The sequence below is a fragment of the Sorex fumeus genome, unplaced genomic scaffold, assembly GCF_029834395.1.
Source record: "Sorex fumeus unplaced genomic scaffold, SorFum_2.1 ptg000047l, whole genome shotgun sequence".
In the NCBI taxonomy this organism is placed as follows: domain Eukaryota; kingdom Metazoa; phylum Chordata; class Mammalia; order Eulipotyphla; family Soricidae; genus Sorex; species Sorex fumeus.
In genome coordinates, this window is record NW_026606104.1 from 5,123,914 (window position 1) to 5,144,114 (window position 20,201).

At 50.1% G+C, this 20,201-nt stretch overlaps 1 protein-coding gene across 1 annotated transcript; it reads left to right on the forward strand.

Moving 5' to 3' along the window:
* Nucleotides 1-1,122: 1,122 nt before the first annotated feature.
* On the forward strand, nucleotides 1,123-19,076 carry SYT11 (synaptotagmin 11). The gene is made up of 4 exons (XM_056123632.1): nucleotides 1,123-1,421; nucleotides 7,414-8,240; nucleotides 16,877-17,000; nucleotides 18,506-19,076. The coding sequence occupies exons 1-4, from the start codon at nucleotides 1,388-1,390 to the stop codon at nucleotides 18,814-18,816; spliced, it is 1,296 nt and encodes a 431-aa protein (XP_055979607.1). The 5' UTR covers nucleotides 1,123-1,387; the 3' UTR covers nucleotides 18,817-19,076.
* Nucleotides 19,077-20,201: the final 1,125 nt, after the last annotated feature.

Genomic DNA, 20,201 nt, shown 5'->3' on the forward strand with positions numbered 1-20,201 from the left:
CAACAGGCTGAATTTGCATGCAGAAGGCTGGCTGGTGTTCAATCCCTGGCTCTGCATAGTTTCCCAAGCACCTCTGGGTGTGCCCCACTGATGGGTAAAATGGTTAATATCATGCAAATAACACCCAGCAATCTGACTCTAAACTGGATCAATTTAAGTCACCCAAGTGCTAGGGAAATATATAGACCCTTTATTTTCAGTTATTTCCTTCTTTTTAAAACTACAGAACAGGGGCTGGAGCAATAGCACAGCCGGTAGGGCGTTTGCCTTGCATGTGGCCAACCCAGGTTCGATTCCCAGCATCCCATATGGTCCCCCGAGCACCGCCAGGAGTGATTCCTGAGTGCAAAGCCAGGAGTAACCCCTGAGCATCGCCGGGTGTGACCCAAAAAGCAAAATAAAAAACAAAAAAAAACCCTACAGGACAGAAGAGTTAGTACACCACCAGTACGGTGCTTGCATTGCACACGGTTGACCCTGCCAGGAGCAGTCCTTGAGCACAGAGTCAGAAGTAAGCCCTGAGCACCACTGGGTGTGGCCCCCAAATTAATTTTAAAGGCCTAATGACAGCAATTTATATTGAAATGAAGGCAGCAAAGGATTTTGGTTTTGGGGGACTGAGTGATAGTACAACGGGTAGAGCGTTTGCCTTGTACATAGCCAGCCAGGTTCAATGCCCAGCATCCCATATGGTTCCCTGAGTACTGCCAGGAGTGATTCCTGAGTGCAGAACCAGAAGTAATCCCTGAGCATCACCGGGTGTGATCCAAAAAGAAAACAAAAAGAATTATTTTTAAAATCCTGGACTTAAAAAAAAAATTTTTTTAATTAAAAATAGGTATCCTGGACTCCCTCTCACCCACAATAGCCTGCGGCAATTTAAGCCCAGGGAACCGGAATGACAAATCTATAGGATCTGACCCGTTAACAGATCTGACCTGCGAATATACAGTTACTCCGGGCTTTGAAATTTTTGCCTTAGAGACCCCCAAACTCGCTAGGGGGACAGGTCTCTAGCAAAGTGTGGGAGACGGGAGGGGCTTGTTCCCTGAGAGCTTCCGGAAAGGGGCGGAACGTGCGTTCCGGAACTTTTCGGACGGGGGCGGAGTGTTTGCCGAGGGCCGTTCGGAAGGAGGCGGAGCCTACCTCGCATCAGGACCAGCCTGGCTGCACCTGCATCCTTCGCCCAGAGCATCCCTGGAGCATCTTAAGAGGAGAACGCAGCTGGCCACCACGGATCAAACCGTCGCAGTAGGCGTCCGCCGGATATCGTCCCCCGCCCCTGGTCATACTCTCTACAGAGGGAGCCCTCGGCACCGACCGGGGACCCCCAGAGTGGTCTGACCATTTCCAAAAGCCTTTCTAGCAAATAACCTCTGACTACGACATGGCTGAGATCACCAATATCCGACCTAGCTTCGGTAAGTAGGATCGGGCAACCTAAGCCGGGGGTCATCTAAACCGTTGCAGAGCCCAGCGCCTGGACGGTGGAGTGAGATACGAAACGGGGGCCTTCACGGGGAATCAGGCCTGTAGTGGCAGCTCGCGGGCAGTGGGGAGCCCCGAAACTTGAGTGGGTGCTGCAGCCGTGGGAAACCTCGGGCCGGCCGGAGGGTGGAAAGGGCCGGGATGCTAAAAACATGGTGCGGTGCACCGTCAGCGCGGCTGAGGACCCCTCCTTCTGGGGAGGAGAAGACGGGGGTAGGCCGTGCCCTGGCCCGCGGGGCACGCAGGGCGGTGCCCCCTCCTCCCCCTCCCGGTGCTCGGGGCCGCGGGGGAGGAGGTGGCGGGGGGATGGGGCCCGCAAGATGGCAGCTGGGAGCCCGAGGATGCGTGGCGGGCGGCCAGGGGCGGCGGCGGCCTCGGGGGAGAGACTGCTGCGGGGGTGGGGAGCAGAGGGACCGCCGTTCCTCGACGCGGTCGGCGCGGGGCTGGGGCTGAGAGGCAACGCGAACCCTGCAAGTTGTATTCTGCATCGTAATGGTGGGACCGCGCCGGTCCTCGCGAATGGCGCGGGGCGCTGCAGGCTGCGGATGACGTGATGCCTATTTCTGGGCCTCCCGGCAGCGCCCCGGCGCTCCTGGCCGAGCCTTTGTTCCCCACGCTCCTGGGCTGCTGTTTCAAACCCTGGAGCTCTGGCGCGCGGCTGCTCGGCTGCTCGCGGAGGCACCGGGCGCCTGCGGGGGAGGGGCGCCGCTTTGTGTACCCGGGCAGCATTACGTCACCGGCAGCCGCGTGCGGCCCTGCCCTCCGCGCCGGGGCTGCAAGATCCGCGAGTGTGGGTGGGGGCGGGGGAAAAAGAGAGCTGGGGGTGCCTGCGTTCGTTCCTTCCAAAGGATGCACGGAAGCCAAGCTTCCTGGGGTTTTTCTGATCCACGGAAGTATTGCATATCTCCTGCAGTTACGCCGCGGCTCAGGGTTCCTTCTTTTCTCTTTAAAGAACCCTCCCTGGGGCCTGAGATAGTGTAATGGATAGGTAGGGCGCTGACCTTGCACGAAGCCGACTGCAGTTCAATCCCCAGCAACGCATAGAATGGCCCGAGCCTGCCAGGAGGGATCTGTGAACACAGAGCCAAGAGTCACCCAAAGGCAAAAGAAAAAAAAAAGTGGGGAGGCCAGAGAGATCGTACAGCAGGTAGGGCGCTTGCCTTGCACATGGCCGACCCAGGTTTGATTCCAGAATTCCGGCATTCTGTATGAGCCACAGCACCACCGGAACCAGGAGCAGTACTAAGTGCAGAGCCAGAAGTAACCCCTGAGCATCCCTGGGTGTGGCAAAAAAAAAAAAAAAAAGAACTCAACCCTCACACATCTAGAATGTTTGTGTGTCCAGGCTCCAGGATTTTGGGTGGGGCCCCAATCCAATCAGGAAATGAGTTTTCTCAGGAGTAAGAGGTTTATGGAAATGAACAGTAGCTAAAGTGCTCTTACCCCTGGACAGCGGAGAGACATCCAGACCACACATCTTTCCGGCCCCTCTCCACCTGAATCTGTTCTTTCTATGGTGATCTTCAAAGTGCAAGTTTCTTTTGTGGTCATGTGACCACCCATTATTTTCTTTCTATCTTTTTTTTTCTCATGCCCTCTTTCCAAGATATTTGTTTTTCTCTAATGCAATTTGAAATCCTCAGGAACGTAGATTTGTGAAGAACTATTAGTGGTTTCCATCAGGGAGCTATTAGTGGTATCAGAAAAGACAGGGCTGGAGACATAAGAGAGCAGGTAGGCCTCTGGTTCTCCACCGGAGTTGAATCCTGGCATCACAGATGGTACCTAAGCACCACCAGATATAGCCCAAAGGCCAAAAAAAAAAAAGAAAAGATTTGGGGCAGTTTGGGTCACACCTGGGCTAGGAACTGACACTTGTATTATCTCTTGGGCCCCAAGAAACAAAATTATATCAGTCTTTTATATACTCCATCTTATTTGGCTCTTATAAACATCCTGTGGGATTATAAATATGCAGTGGGATAAGCATTATTGTATATATTTTCCAGCTCAGAGAAATCAAATTACTTGGCTACTGAGGGTAATGTCAGGATTGAAGCCCAAGTTCATTCTTATTTCCATATAATAGTGGCCTACTTGACAGGAAAGGGTTATTTTGGTTAAAGAAAAGCCAATATAGTTCTGATCAGAAGTTGAGAAAGTTGGGCATAAACCAAATATCTCCTTGCAGAGAGTGAGAGGGTATGCTTCTTAGTGAACCATCACTTTTTTTTTTTTTTGGCCAAACCTGGCTGTGTCAGGATTTATTCCGAGCCTAGTACAGTGGACCACATATGATGCTGGAAATCAAACCCGGGTTGGTTGTGTGCAAGGCAAGTGTACTATAATAGAACTGCAAAGACAGTACGGTGGGGTGGGTACCTATCTCTGTGGCCCAACTGTCACTTGAGACGTGTTAAGTTCTCCTACAATACTTTATTTCAAACTCCATACCTTTTAGCAGACACACCAACACTCAATGCTCCAGTGATCCAATTATCCATGACCTTGGAAGACAAAAGGAGCAAGCGTCAGGCTCACTGCAATTTATAGCTACTTTACAACAGTGCTTAGTTCCAACTTCCTTTTCCCACAAAGTTTTTGACTGAAGCAAGAGAGAAGCTTCTGCCTTTCAAAATCTGATTTTTCTAGCTCACTGTCTTGAATAGGGAAGAAAGAGGCAGTGCTTCAGGAATACTCAAATGAAGAGGGAAGTAGATCTAACGAGCAACTATGGGGAGTAAAGCTTCTGTTACTCTTTTTCTTCTGTTTTCTGGTGTATGAGAATTCTTTTCTTCTTTTTTGTTTTTTTTTTTTTTGTTTTGGGACCACATGAGACCTATTCAGGTACTCCTGGCCCTCTGGTCAGAGGTGAGCCCTGACAGTACTCAGGGGACCATATGTGGTATGGGGATTGTGAGTTAGAATCAGAGTCAGGGCCAGAGCAAATAATACAGCTATGATCCCCTAGCACCACCAGAAGTAATTCTGAGTGCAGATGCAGGAGTAATCCCTGAGCATCACCGGGTATGGCCCCAAAACAAAAAAGAGCCAGGGACATCCACATGCAAAGCAAGCTCCTCATCTCCTATTCTATCTCTCAGGCCCCAAGAATTCTCTTGTGCCCCTTCACCCCACCACACACACACACACATACACACACACACACACACACACACACACACACATACACACCTCTATTGTCCAGCAGTGAAAGTTGGGGCATTGTAGGCTGCAGTAGACTCCACCAAGATCTTAGGGTGGACAGGACAGGGGTTAAAGAACTTGCCTTGCACACAGCCAACCCAGTTCAACCCCACACCACATATGTACCCCCATACCACATATGTACCTCGAGCACCACAGGCAGGAATGATCCAGGAGCACTAATAGGTGTGGCCTCCAAAATTAACCCCCCACCATGGAAAGAAAGAATATAAGTAGCACCTCTGTTTGAGAGTTTTCAACTGGAGATTTGCTGCCTTATGAACCAAGCTGATCTTTGTGAGGCAGTGATAATATTTGGACTCTTTTTCACTGAGTTGGATCTGTCTTCTGACCTTTTCTGGACCTATAACCAGGACCTATAACCACTTACCTACCCACCCAAGTAAAATTCGAGTAGACGACGAGCCCCATCTTAAATGGGGACGAGCTAGGCTTCTCCTCAAGTCTGTGGTCTCCCTTGAACACATCTCTCACTTGCTTGTGTCTGTCTCTGTGCTGCCCATGTTCTCTCTCGCACACATTTCCCCTCTTTCTCTCCTCTCACATCTTTGTTGTTGTTATTGGGCTACACCCAGTGTGCTCAGAATTTACTCCTAGCTCTGCACTCAGAGATCACTCCTGGCAGGCTTGGGGGACCATATGGGATGCTGGGAATCAAATCCGGGTTGATCATGTGCAGGGCAAGCGCTCTACCCACTGGACTTCGACTCCATCCTCTCACATCTTTCTAAATTTTCATTTTAAAAACTACCTTGCTTAAAAAAAAAAACCTACCTTGCTTTACTAAAACAGAAAAAGTGACCCCTGCAGGTAGCCAGGGGACTATATGTGATGTCAGAGACTAAAGTAGAGTTGGCCACATGCAAGGCAAGTGCCTTACTCCCAGGGCTAGCTCCCCAGCCCCTGTAGGTCGGGTGTGGAGGTCAAATGAATCATGCATTTATATCTGATAAAGTAGCCATGCTATTTTATATTATTTTCATCTTGTGTAGCAACTATTTTGAATTCACTGAATTTATCTGTTCACTGAATTCATTTATCCACTGAACATTTACTGTATGCCACCTGGTTCTAAGACCTAGAGCTACAGAAAAAGAGAGGAAGGGAGACACTTTTCTTTCTGTCCGAGGAAAGACATACAAACACATGTATGTCCAGGATAAGAAAAGCAATGAAGGAAATAAAGCAAGAGGCTGGGAGACCACTTCAGTTGGAGCAGTCAGGAAATATCTCTCTGAGGTCTGAGCAAAGGCCTGCTGGGAGCAAGGCAATGAACCTGGTGGTAGGAGCTTCCTAGAAGAATTTAAGAATATTCTGGGATCACACTTATTTCCTTCATTCTCCCTGACATACCCAAATCTTCCCCTAAAAAGTGACACGGAAAACTAGAATCATAAGGTCTAATCCCAATTAAAAAGAAGTGTGGGGGGTGCAGGGGATCAGGGAGAAGAATCCAAACCTAATTATGTTTGTTGGGCCACACCCAACAGACCCAACAGTGCTCAGAGCTTACTCCTGGCTCTGTGCTCAGGGATCACTTCTGGTGAGGCTTAGGGACCCTATGTGGGATGCCAGTGATGGAACCCAGGTTGACTGTATGCAAAACAAGCACCATACCCCTACTCACTGTACTATGTCTCTGGCCCTCCAGTTCTTATTTTTTCCACTTAAAATATTTGTTTTTGGGGGATAGAGTGATAGTACGTATAGTGGGTGGGGCATTTGCCTTGCACGTGGCTGACCCAGGTTCGATTCCCAGCATCTCATATGGTCCCCTGAGCAACGCCAGGCGTAATTCCTGAGTGCAGATCCAGGAGAAACCCCTGTGCATCGCCAGGTATGACCCAAAAAGCAAAAAAAAAAATTGTTTTTTAAATATTGGGAGCTAAGCTTTTGTTCATTTTTTAAAGTCCTTAGACCCAGAGTCTCCTCTTTACCACATAACCATTATTTTTATCACCCTCTACACCCTCTACAACCCTACCAAACCCATCCAATACCAACCCTAGGCCCAGGGATGGATCAGAGCAGATTGTAGGCTCTGAATTTTTGAAGCCCTGGGTTCTATCCCAGGTGAAAAGAAAAGAAAATAAGTCACCCCACATTTATCCACCTCAAACCCTGTCTAGTGGTCACCTCTCTCTTTGCAACCCTGTGGTAGAATACTCTGGACTATCCCCCTGAAACCACAGGGTGAAGGGACCCCTATGTGAAGAGAGACCTTCTCATACTACAGGGTGGCTTATGTGAGAAAATGGTCAATGAGCAGACCAGGTCCAGCACATTGGAGATGGTATTCTGGAGATAACAGTGGTTTGGTGGGAAGAAAGAGCCAGGATGGATTAGAAAGGGTGGGAAGGAACAGAGAAATAATCAGCAGGGAAGGTCCTAGTCTTGCATCTGATTTGGGTTCAATCCCCAGCACCCCAGATGTCCCCTGAGCCTCGTCAAGAGTAATCCCTGAGCACAGAGCCAGAAGTAATCCCTGAGCCCCACCAGTGTGATCCAACCCCCTCGGCCCCAGCCCACAAACACACATTAAGGAGGAATGCTTAAAAACACAGGTGGCAAATTTTGCTTTGGAGATTGTGGGTTTAGGGGGCAGAAAAATTGAAGTGACACAGAAACACCCCACCGGGGAGCTCTGAACAGGGCTTGGGGTCCACCTGCTGACAACTCTCTGGTCTCCCCTCTCAGATGTGTCACCTGTGGTAGCCGGCCTCATCGGGGCCTCTGTGCTGGTGGTATGCGTCTCGGTGACCGTATTTGTCTGGACATGCTGCCACCAGCAGGCAGAGAGGAAGCACAAGACCCCACCATACAAGTTTATCCACATGCTCAAAGGTATCAGCATATACCCAGAGACCCTAAGCAACAAAAAGAAAATCATCAAAGTGCGGAGAGACAAAGATGGCCCAGGGAGGGAAGGTGGACACGGGAATCTGTTGGTGGACGCCGCCGAGGCCGGCCTGCTGGGCCGCGCCCCGGGTTCCAGGGGCCCTGGCTCTGGCGCGTGTGTGGACCAGTTACCCATCAAAGTGGACTATGGGGAGGAGCTGAGGAGCCCCAATGCCGGCCTGACCCCTGGTGAGAGCAAAACCACGTCCCCCTCCTCTCCCGAGGAGGACGTCATGCTTGGCTCCCTCACCTTCTCTGTGGACTATAACTTCCCCAAGAAAGCGCTGGTGGTGACAATCCAGGAGGCCCATGGGCTGCCGGTGATGGACGACCAGACCCAGGGCTCTGACCCCTACATCAAAATGACCATCCTCCCGGACAAGCGGCACCGGGTGAAGACACGGGTGCTGCGCAAGACCCTGGACCCTGTGTTCGACGAGACCTTCACCTTCTACGGCATTCCCTACAGTCAGTTGCAGGACCTGGTGCTGCACTTCCTCGTGCTCAGCTTCGACCGCTTCTCCAGGGATGATGTCATTGGGGAGGTCATGGTGCCACTGGCCGGGGTCGACCCCAGCACTGGCAAGGTCCAGCTGACCAGGGACATCATCAAAAGGAACATCCAGGTAAGGAGGAAGAGGGCACCAGGAGGGATGGTAGGCAGGGGAGACTAGGAGCACGTGGCTGGAAGGCACCAAGAACGTGCTAGAATGGGCTAGAATGTGCTTGGCTGTGGAGGACCAGCAGAATAGGGCAGAAGGAGGGGGAAGGGTGAGGAGGGGAGGGGAAAGCAACTTCTTGAGGAGAGAGATGGCCAGGGAACTTCTAGAAGTTCACACAGTGAATGCTCTTCTATCCAGCTTGGAGCAGGCTGGCCTGCCCATTCCTGAGTCTCACCCCAAAACAGATATGGAGACTCATTTTTCCTTCAAAAGAATGTGTCCTCCTGGTCAGTGGTTGGATCTAACCACAAGAGTGTGGGGGGCTGAGGGTAGGTAAGATAGAGAAGAGACCAGTATGACAATAATAGCTGGGAATGATCATGCTGGACAGGAACGGAGTGTTTATTAAAAGTAGGTAAAGGAATATTCTTAATAACCTTTCAGTATCAATATTGCAAATCACAATACCCAAAAGGAGAGAGACAGAGACAGAGAGACAGAGACAGAGAAAGAGACAGCGATAGAGAGACAGAAGAAAAGCATCTGCCATAAAGGCAAGCAGTGGGGAGGAAAGGGGTGATGGGAGGGAACCTGGGGACACCGGTTTTGGGAAATGTACACTGGTGGAGGGATAGGTGTTGGAATACTGTATGACTGAAATTCAATCATGAACAGCTTTGAAATGGTTTATCTCAGTGATTCAATTAAACAAAAGTTAAAAAAAAAAAAAGAATGTATTCTCTTCCAGCTGAGAAACTCTGAGAACAGCTCAAACTCCCTTTCCCCACCTAGGCATGCTAACAGGAGTCCTGTTAGGGGCCGAAGCAATAGTGCATCAAGTAAGGCTCTTGCCTTGCACCTGGCCAACCCAGGTTCCAACCCCGGCACCACATATGGTCCCCCCTGTCCTGCCAGTAGTGAGTCCTGAGTGACACTGGATATGACTCAGAAAATGAAAAAAAAAAAAAGAACAAGGAAAAATGAGTCCTCTTCAGATGGATCTTGATGAGATTGGAGAGATAGAAGAGCAGGTCGGACACTCACCTTGTTCACAGCTGCAGCTGACTCAGGTTCAATCTCTGACATCCCACTTGGTCCGTTGAGCCCGTTAGGAGTGATTCCTGAGTGCAGAGTCAGGAGTAACCCCTGACCACCAATGGGTGTGGCCTAAAAACAAAACAAAACACCAAAAGATGTTTCTTGGTAAATGTCTCCTATTTCAGAAGGGTTTCTTACATATAGAAAAGCCAGGCCCCTCATCAGCCCTTTGTCACAGAACCCCGCTCTCCCCTTGGCATTACAAAAGGGATGAGATCCCTCCTCCTCTCCCTCCCCTGCCTCCACACTGCAAATTCAGGGGTGAGAGAGATGGACACCCCCAATCCCCCAGGAGGGGTCTTCCTGGGCAGGGGAGGTTATGGTATAGCTCTGCAGTAAACACGGGCTCTAGACTCCCGGAGATGCCTGACATCACGTACCCCATTCGAGCTGAGGCGGGTGAGTTATGTAACCTGCTGTTTCCCGGCAACGAAGGCAGCAGAGACTGGCTCAGATGAGACAGACGCCTGGCATGTGACTGTCCTTGAGATTTAACTTAGTGGAGGAGACACTCTTGACAGCTACCGTGTGATAGGTGTCATTGTGATAGGTGTCACTGAAAGGTGACATTTTGACCTTTCCATTTCTCTCTCAGGACATAGGTAGTTAAAGAGAAAAGACTTTGGAGTCAGACCTGAATCTCAATGCAAATCCCAGGGGCCAGGGTACAGCGGGCTAGGTGATTGCCTTGTACCTGGCAAAACCAGGTTTGACCCCCAGCACCAGGAGTCATCTCTGAGCATAGAACCAGCATCAGTCTTAAACACTGCCAGGTATGGCCCTCAAACAAGCAACAGAAAAAGAATCAGGAGGCATAGACACCTTCTCCCCATAACCCCTGTCCCCGAATCACTTGTTTGTTTTGAGGCCACACCCAGCAGTGTTCAGGGGTCCCTCTGCCAGGGGGATCATATCTGGTTCCTGGGATTGGACCTTGGTCGGCAGCATGCAAGCCCTATCTCATCTCTTTTTCTTAGGGTTTTGCCCCCTTTCTTCCCGTTTCCTGACTCCCGCACAACAGGTCCACTGTGTCCCTCCTTGTCTAGCTGCCCTCCCAGTAGGGTCCTGTCCAATACCTTCTGGTACCCCCAGTCTCGGGGAGCCATCAACTGACTGGACTTCTCCAGACACTCATGCACTCACAGCTGAGGCTGAGCACAGACGGTGTCTTGGAGCCAAGCTGCTATTGGACCCAGGCTGGCAAGAAAAAGGACCAATTTGAGCTGGGAACAAAACAAATCCAGGAGCACAGACAATGGCATGTGCTCAACTGCCAGGGGCCTCTTGGCTGAGTTTCTTTCCAGTTTATTAACTCTCTCATGGAGGAGGATGCCAGGGCTGGATTCTAAGCGACCCCAGACCTGGGAGAGGCCCCTGGCCGCCTTTCTCCGCCCTGGCCTCCTGCTTTCCCCACCCAGTGCTGATGGTGGCAGCAGTCCTTGTCATTCAGGCCATTGTTTCCCAGTGGGTAACTGCCAAGGGTTCCCCCCAAATTCTCTCCATGCAGCCAAGACGCCGCCCTCGTGGGGGGCTCCCTGGGTTAGTGTTGCCCTGCCCCATGCTGGAAGGCCCTTGCTTTCTGCTCTGTACAAAGCGCTGTTTAGCAAATGGGACTTTGTCCAAAGATTCCTGGGTAGAGGCTGGTGAGAACTGTGTTTCTTGAGAAAACTCCCTGCCCCTAGTTGCAGCTGCATTTCCTGCCTCTTGTTAAAATTCACCTTCAAGGGCTGGAGCAATAGCACAGCGGGTAGGGCGTTTGCCTTGCACGCAGCCAACCCGGGTTCGATTCCCAGCATCCTATAAGGTCCCCTAAGCACCGCCAGGAGTGATTCCTGAGTGCAGAGCCAGGAGTAACCCCTAAGCATCACCAGGTGTGACCCAAAAAGCAAAAAAAAAAAAATTCACCTTCAAAAATAAGAAAACAAGGGGGCCAATGTAATAGTATAGCAGGTAGGGCGCTTGCTTTGCCCGTGGACAACCTAGGTCCAACTCCCGGCATCCCATAGTGGCCCCCAAGCACCTCCAGGAGTAATTCCTTAGTGCAGAGCCAGGAGTAACTCCTGAACACTGCAGGGTGTGGCCCCAAAACAAAACAAAAACACCCCCTCACTTTTTGTCTTGGCCACTGCTTGATAAGTACAGTCTACTTAAGGCACCCAGGAGGGGTCCAGAGGGATATTACAACAGACAGGCACTTACATTGCATACAGCTGATCCAAGCCATTCTAGGAGTGATCCCAGAGCACAGGTGCAGAAGTAAGACCTGAGGACTGCTGGGTATAGCACAAAACAAAAGGTTTTTATTTTTTTTGGGGGGGGATGGCGGGGAGGTCACACCCAGTGTTGTTCAGGGTTACTCCTGGCTCTGCACTCAGAAATTACCTTGATGGTGTTTGGGGGAACATATGGGATGCTGGCGATTGAACCCAGGCAAGCCGCATGCAAGGCAAATGCCCTACCTGTTGTACTATCGCTTTGGCCCCAAAACAAATTTTTTGAAAAGGGCCAGGGCCAGAAAGGCAGTACCATGGATAGGGCTCTTATCTTACATGCAGCTGACCTGGGCTTGATCCCCAGAATCTCATATGGTCCCCTGAGCACCATCAGGAGTGACTCCTGAGTTGCAGAGCCAGGAGTAAGCCCTGAGAACAGCCAGGTGTGACTCCCAAAACCAAAGTAAATAAATAAACAGAGGGCCAGGAAGGGGCTGGAATGATCATACAGTGACTAGAGCACTTGTTTTATACCCAGTAGATCCATGTTTGATCCCTGGCACCCCATATGGTCCCCCAACCACTGCCAGGAGTGATATTTTAGCACAGAGCCAAAAGTAAGTCCTGAGCACTCTCCGATGTGACCTCAAAACAAAAAACCAACCAACCAACCAAGGCTGCCCTGGGCTGTTATCATTTCCTACTCTGTCCCTGTCATCATCCAGCTCTGCGCCTCTGTCTCCTCTAGGCTAGCTCTCAAGGGCCAATGAGGTCACTTTGAAGAACACTCTCAGATCTTATGCACATTCAGAAACATAAACACATTAAAAATTAACCCTCGAGGGCTTGGAGCCGTAATACAGCAGGTAGGGTGCTTGCCTTGCATGCAGCCGACACGGGTTCCATCCCCAGAACCTCATATGGTTCCCTAAGCCCACCAGGAGTAATTCCTGAGTGCAAATGCTCAGGAATAACCCTGAGCACTGCCAGGTGTGACCCTAAAACAAACAAAACAAGAAAATTTAACCTTGGGCCAGAGAGACAGTAGAGGGGTTAAGCACTTGCCTCACACTCATCACAGCCAATGCTACCTAGTTTGATCTCTAGCACTATATATGGTCCCATGAACACCACCAGGAGTGACCCCTAGGTACCACTAGTGTAGCCTAAAACTGCCCCACAACTCTTTGTTTTTGGGAGTTGCACACCCAGCTGTATTTTAGGGCTTACTTCTGGGCACTCTCAGGAGTTACTCCTGGTGGTGCTCAGGGGACCATATGGGATGCCAGAGATGGAACCAGGGTCAGTTGCATGCAAGGCAAACATACCTCCCTGCTGTACTATCTCTCCGGCCTCCGTTCCCACAACTCTTAAGGGGCCAGGGGTGTGACTCAAGTGGTATATAAGGCCCTGAGTTTGGTCCCTGTCATCACATATCCCCCTTTCACAGCACTGCTGGGTGTGGCTCCTATTACAGTATTGTGTATTATATAGAACTATCTCTCTTCTTTTACTATTGGGGGGGAGGGTAGGCTGAGGGGTTACCCCTGACCTACTGAGCTATCTAGTTCCCTACTGAGCTATCTAGTTCTAAAACATTTCTAAAAAAAATTTTTTTTTTTGCTTTTTTATCTCCAGCTTTTTTTCCTAATGTTTTATTTAGATAGACGTTAAAATAAATTACCTTTCCCATAATCAGTTCCTCGTAAGGAGAAAAGCTGTGCAGAGTGGTCTGGGGATAATGACGAGACAGCAGGAAAGAAGTAATTCACAGTCGAGTATAGATGGCTGGCTGCTGGATTCTTTCTCATTCCTTTGGGTCATTGTTCCCAGAACATTTCCTCCCTTTTGGCTGCAGCTCTGGTCTTGATGGCCTGGGACAGTGGTCATGGGAATAAGAAGCCTCTTAAAGTCTCAGAATTCCCAGGGACCTTAGAGGTCATAGAGTCTAGCCAGGAGGATCTGAAAAGAGAGAAAGAGAAAGGAATGTCCATTTTCCAGGACCTTAAAGGAACAAACAATAAAGACAGTTGCCCCACGTGTACAGTGGAGACCAGACCCGAGGGAATTGGTGAACATTAGGGGTTTTGTTTCTTTTCTTTTCCCATGCTTGTGATTTCTAAGGAACTAACTGACCCTTATGGCTTCAGGCCCCAACAAAGATTGATTGAGGATTCAGGAGACCGCCTTGGGCGAAGGGCTGTGGTTAAGGCGATGTCTAGGGCAGATATTTCTCCTGCCTGATGGACTTCCCTATCTCTTCCCTCCTCTGAGAGTCTTCCTGAGGCCCTCAGCACCGTCTGCTCTTGGAAAGAGAAACTTCCCAGGCCTGTCAGGGAAGGCTCAAAGTCTTTTTTCCCTTTATCCTTCTACTTGCTCCCCTCCCTTCCCCACTCTCCCCTCCCCAATACACAAACACTCTGTATTTGCCTCTCTAGACCAAGGGGCTGGGAAACAACTCACTCTCAGCCCAGCACAAAGGGCCCTTGAGAAAGAGCCTTTGACAGAGCTGCCTGCAGAGGGAATTAGAGTGAAGGGGGAGAGGCGGGGCCTTGGGACCTTAAGCTCGGCCCTCAATGTAGAGTGAAACGGCACTCAGGGGGCCCTCAACTGCACGCTTGTACCCTAGCAAGTGGCTGCAGAGAAAGGGGCCTTCTACCTGTGAAAAAAATGGCGCACAATGAAGGCGGGCTGAGGGTGAGGGAGAACAATGGCCTAAGGAATGATTTTAGGGGGAAACCTGATTAAAAGGATGAGCAGAAGTTGTCTATCTAGTTCCTAAGAACCCCATGGGGGTCAGGGTGCAGAGGATCACAGGGATTTAAACCTGGGAAGTTACGTTTGGTTTTGGGGTCGCATCCAGCAGTGCTCAGGGCTTACTCTTTGCTCTGTGCTCAGGGGTCACTCATCATAGCTCAGGGGACAATATGGGATGCTGGAGATTCAACCTGGGTTCTTTGCATGCAAGGCACGCACACTTCCCACTGTACTATCTCTCCAGCCCAGCCTGATTTTTTTTTTAAATGAAGGTTTATTTTCCTGATTCCATTTGTCTATGACTAAGAGAAAAAATGAGTTTGCATTCTCTGATCGATTGTGTTCTTGTGTCAAAAAGTATAAAGAAAGAAAGAAAGAAAGAAAGAAAGAAAGAAAGAAAGAAAGAAAGAAAACAGAAGTATTCAAGTCAGCAGGGACAGCCAACCTATAATTCTAAACTCGTTAGGCGGGGATCTTCCTGCTGAAATACTCAAGGGCTGACTTTGTGTATGTTATGGAAAAGGATGCTATGTGTGATTTTGCTCTAATAAAGAAAAACCATAAAAGCATTTTCAAAAGTCCTTCTTTTGGAGGACCCAAGAGACAGCTCAATGGGCAGGTAGCACATGTTTTACGAGTAGGAGGCTGGGCTTATATTCCCAGCACTGCATGGTCCCTTGGGCACTGTCTGAGCAAAGAGCCAGATGTAGCCAATGAACACTACCAGGTGTAGCCTAAAAAACAAAACCCAGGACTAGAAAGAGCAATGGATTTGGGGTAGGGCATTTGCCTTGCATACAACCAACTACGACTGCAATTTGATCCCTGGTACCAGCTCTGGTCTCTTGAGCACTGCCAGGAGTGATCCCTGAACACAGACCCAGGAGTAAGCCCTGAACACAGCTAAGTGTGGCCCCCCCAAAAAAAACAATAAGAATAGCTATAAGCCCATCCATCGTCTTTGTAAGTTCATTTAAAAAGCTAAAGGATTATTTAAATTTCAGCTAATCACATTCTGTGTCCTATGAGAGACGCTTCTATATGCCACTTGGATGAATAGAGATCCAAGAAATATTTTTATTTTATATTTTAGAGGGGTCTTATCTGGATGCGCTCAAGGTCTATTTCCAGCTCTGCACTCAGGAATCATTCCTCTGTTGCTCAGGGGGACCATATGTGGTGCCAGGAATCAAACCTAGTTCTATTACATGGAAGGCAAGTGCCTTAACCCCCATAACCCTCTTTTTTCATTTTGTTTTAGGGTCACACCTGGCCACGCTCAGGGTTGTGAACTCAGGAATTGTTCCTGGTGGTTCTCGGGGAAACATATGGGATGTGATAATTGAACTTGAGTCAGCTGCATGCAAGACAAGCACCCTAGCTGCTGTGCTATTGCTCCAGTCACTCCCCCCACCCCCCTTTTTTTAAGTAAAATAATCTACTTGGAGCTGGAGCACTAGCACAGCAGGTAAGATGCTTGCTTTGCATGCGACCAATCCAGTTTCAATCTCCAGCATCTCATATGGTCCTCCCAGCCCCACCAGGAGTAATTCCTGAGCACTGCCAGGTGTGACCCAGAACAAAAAAGAAGAAGAAGGGGCCAGGTAGATAGTGGATTTCCGGCACCTACCTGGCTTTAGGAAGGAGATACATATTGGAGGACTAATGCTGTTACTTTGGGTTTGGTTTGGCTTTGCTTTGGGGCCACACCTACAAAGCAGAGGCTGCTCCCCAAATCATCATCCCCTCCCCAGGCTCTCTCCCCTGGTGCTTGGGGAAACATGAAGGCCAGGGATCAAACCTGGGGCTCCTGCATTCCAGGTTCCCATTCCAAGTACCGCTCCAGCCCTTTGAGCTATCTCCCTGCCCCCTAAAGTTTTTTTTGTTTGTTTTGGTTTGGTCTTTCTTTTGGTTTTGGTCACACCTAGCTGTGCTCAGGGCTTACTCCTGGCTCTGCACTCAGGGATCACTTCTAGCAAGGCTAGGGGACCCTCTGGGGTGCTTGGATTGAATCCAGGTGGGCCGCATGCAAGGCCAGCATCCTATTTCTGTCAATGAAAATGAGTTTTCATTTTCCAAGCTCAAAATAGAGCCTAGAATGAAATGTAAAGATGGGAAATGAAGGGCCAGAGAGAGTACAGTAGGTAAGGAACTTGCATGTGGCTGACTGATAAGTTTGATCCCTGGCACCATGTACAGTCACTCAGCCCCACCAGGAATGATTCCTGAGTACAGAGGCAGGAAGAAGCCCTGAGCACTATCAAATGTAGCCCAAAATACAGAGAGAGAGGAGAGAAAGAGAGAGAGAGAGAGAGAGAGAGAGAGAGAGAGGAGGTCTGTGCTTACCACTAGGCTACCCCTCCCCAGGAATGACTGGGTCTGATATCGGGAACACAGTGGGAACATTTCCTGTCCAATGTCCAGTGGGCTGGTAAGTCCTGTGTGATGGAAACTGGGCACATGGTCTTCTCCCTGCAGCCTCTCCTCTCCTGTTCCCTCGGCCTTGCTCTAACCTACTATCTCTCTTCCCAGAAGTGCATTAGCAGAGGGGAACTCCAGGTGTCTCTGTCATACCAGCCTGTGGCCCAGAGAATGACAGTGGTGGTCCTCAAAGCCAGACACTTGCCGAAGATGGACATCACCGGTCTCTCAGGTAGCAGCTATTTACTTCAACCTACTTCTTCTTTCTGGGCTGGTTTGGGAACCACACCAGATTGTCCTCAGGGCTTGCCCCTTGCTCTGGGCTCACTCCCAGAGATGCTGCTGGGTGGGGGGGGGGGGGTGGCGGGGGATGACCATGTGGTGCCAGGGATTGAACCCTGTCCTCCCAACATGCAAAACCTGAGCTCACCTGATTTGCTGCATCCCCCCAAACCCTTCAGCCTGCTTCTGAGGTCTGAGTGGAGCCCATCTCGAAATCTCTCACGCTCAATCCAGGGACGTCAGTTCCTTGCACTGAAGCATCCCCTTCCTAACAGTCTTTCTTCTCTTCTCTCTTTTTCTCTTTCTCTCTCCAATGGAGAGGAAAAGCTGGGTCCAGTAGATTTCCTTAGTCAGGTGAGGTATTTGGAGGTGTAAACAAACAGGGCCTTTCATATTTGGTGAAGGGTCTACAGGCCATATGCTGAGATTTTTTTTTTTTGGTTTGTTTTATTTATGATCCAAACCCCAGCAGATGCTCAGTAGTTACTCCTCACCCTCAACCCAGAGTTGATACTCAGGAATCACTCCTGGCACTGCTCGAGGGACCATATGGGATGCCGGGATTGAACCCGGGTCAGACACATCCAAGGCAAGAGCCCTACCTACTGTACTATGGCTCCAGCCCCAGAGCTCTTAACTCAGAGGGAGACTTTTCAAAATGACCATCCAGGCTGGAGAGGTGGGACAGTGGGGTCAGCACTTGCCTTCCATGCAGCTGACCCAGGTTCAATCCCTGGCACCCCATAGGGTCCCCTGAATCCCACCAGGAGTGATCTCTGAACACAGAGCCAGAAGTACACACACACACACACACACACACACACACACACACACACACACACCCCCCTTTGTCCCTGGGCCCTAACACCACGGGATTTTTTTTTTTTTTTTGCTTTTTGGGTCACACCCAGCGATGCACAGGAGTCACTCCTGGTTCATGCACTCAGGAATTACTTCTGGCGGTGCTTGGGGGACCATATGGGATGCCTGGAATCGAACCTAGGTCGGCTGCGTGCAAGGCAAACGCCCTACCCGCTGTGCTATTGCTCCAGCCCCCATTTTTTATTTTTTTTCGCCCCGGGCTTTCTTGAGCCTGACTTGCAGAGTTGATCTGTTCCAGCTTGCTGGTGGGCCCTACGCCCCACTGCAGGTGCCTCCCATCCTGGTTCTTAGATCACTAAGGACTGGGCCTGAGGAGAAGGGGACAGTGCTTGTCTTGCACAGAGCTGATCCCAGTTTGATCCTGGCATCACAGGGGATCCCCAAGCCCTGCCAGGAGTGACCTCTGAGCACTGATAGGTATGGCCTAAAAACAACAATGGGAAAAAAAATCACTAAGAACCATGGGGTGGCCCCTCACTCTCCAGACCAACCTCCCCCATAGAGGCCTGTGTCATGGGTTGCTCTCTCTCTCTCTCTCTCTCTCTCTCTCTCTCCCCCAACTCCCCGGGGGCACAGATCCCTACGTCAAGGTGAATGTCTACTACGGCAGGAAGCGCATTGCCAAGAAGAAAACCCACGTGAAGAAGTGCACTTTGAACCCCGTCTTCAATGAGTCCTTCATCTACGACATCCCCAGCGACCTCCTGCCTGACATCAGCATCGAGTTCTTGGTCATCGACTTCGACCGCACCACCAAGAACGCCGTGGTTGGGAGGCTGATCCTCGGTGCGCACAGCCTGACGGCGGGGGGTGCCGAGCACTGGAGGGAGGTGTGTGAGAGCCCCCGCAAGCCGGTGGCCAAGTGGCACAGTCTGAGCGAGTACTAATCTCAGCCGCCGTCACCCTGGGCCAGGCTGGGGGCACTGTGGCAGGGGGTGGGGGGATACCCCAGACAAAAGTGGACTCCAACCTCATTTTAGCTCTATTAGAAAATTTCTAACCAAACAAGCCCCACAAAATAAAACCAACCCCACCCTCCCCCTCCCAGGACCATACTGCAGATCAGTTCTTAGTGATGATGGTTTTCCTCCTTTGCAAGGCACTAGAAATTCTTTTTTGTTTTATTAAAAGGGGAAAAAAAAGAAAAGGAGAGAGGGAAGGACCTCTTACAAATCTATATATAACAATGTAACCTTATCTTGCATGTCTAATACAAACTGAAGAAATTAACCTAACTGCCAATATCAAGTTACGGGTTTGAATCCATGAAAATTGTGTTTTTGTGCCGAATCTCGTATTTGCTGATAACCTAAAAATTGGCCTTTTTTTTTTTTCCTCTCGGGCTTCTCTGAAGAGGTGTGTCACTCCCCACCTCTGCAGAAGAATATTTTGCTCTTGTAAAATCTCATGGTTTTCCTCATCCCCTGTTTCCCCCTCCCTGTTCATTCTCAATATCTCTGCTCCCTGGCTGAACCCAAGGTCTGGAGTGTGGAGCAGGTGGAGTAATCATCAGGCAGGGTCCTGTTTGCCTGCGGGGCTCCCACACTGGGGGAACCGCCCCGTCCACCAGAGAGAACACATATGGGCACGCCAGGCAAGTCAGGGGGAATGTGATTCATGCTCTCGAGGACTTCTCTAAGACGAGCTCTGGAGACCCCAAATTCAGAATAGGGACACAGGGGCTGGAGCGGTAGGACAGCAAGTAGGGGCATTTGCCTTGCATGTGGCCAACTGGGTTCCATTTCTGGCATCTCATATAGTACCCCAAGCACAGCCAGGAGTGATCCCTGAGTGTAGTAGAGCCAGGAGTAACCCCTGAGCATTGCTGGGTGTGACCCAAAAAGCCAAAAAAAAAGCGTAGGGAACACAACCCACTGCTCCCCAGCGGTGCTGCAGCTCCAGCCCCTTTGCAGGGGCTTTGGTTGCAGTTGGTCAGCCTGGGATGAGAAGGGTGGGACTCTGGCCTCTGCTTTTCCAGAAATGCTGACCACTGGGAAGCCTTAGAGATTTCCCAAGACACTTTGAAGTGGTTCCTTTTCCTTGATAAGGGAAAGGACCTTCAGAAATTCTTCTTAAAACTCTTACTAGCAGATTAGAGAGATAGTTACAGGGGAAGGCACTTGCCTTGCATCTGCCCCATCCCCGTTCTGATCCCCTGGTGCCACATATGTTCTTCTGAGCACAGTGAGGAGGCGCTCATGAGCACAGAACCAGCAGTAAGCCACAAGTACCCCAGGGATGGCTCAAACCCCCACCCAAAAAAAAAATTTTT

Excerpts from the sequence above, each read along its gene's own strand:
- SYT11 (XM_056123632.1), top strand. The coding sequence starts at position 1,388 with ATGGCTGAGATCACCAATATCCGACCTAGCTTCG. Across the intron at positions 8,241-16,876 it reads TCATCAAAAGGAACATCCAG|AAGTGCATTAGCAGAGGGGA; the intron begins GTAAGGAGGAAG and ends CTCTCTTCCCAG. Across the intron at positions 17,001-18,505 it reads CATCACCGGTCTCTCAGGTA|ATCCCTACGTCAAGGTGAAT; the intron begins GCAGCTATTTAC and ends CCGGGGGCACAG.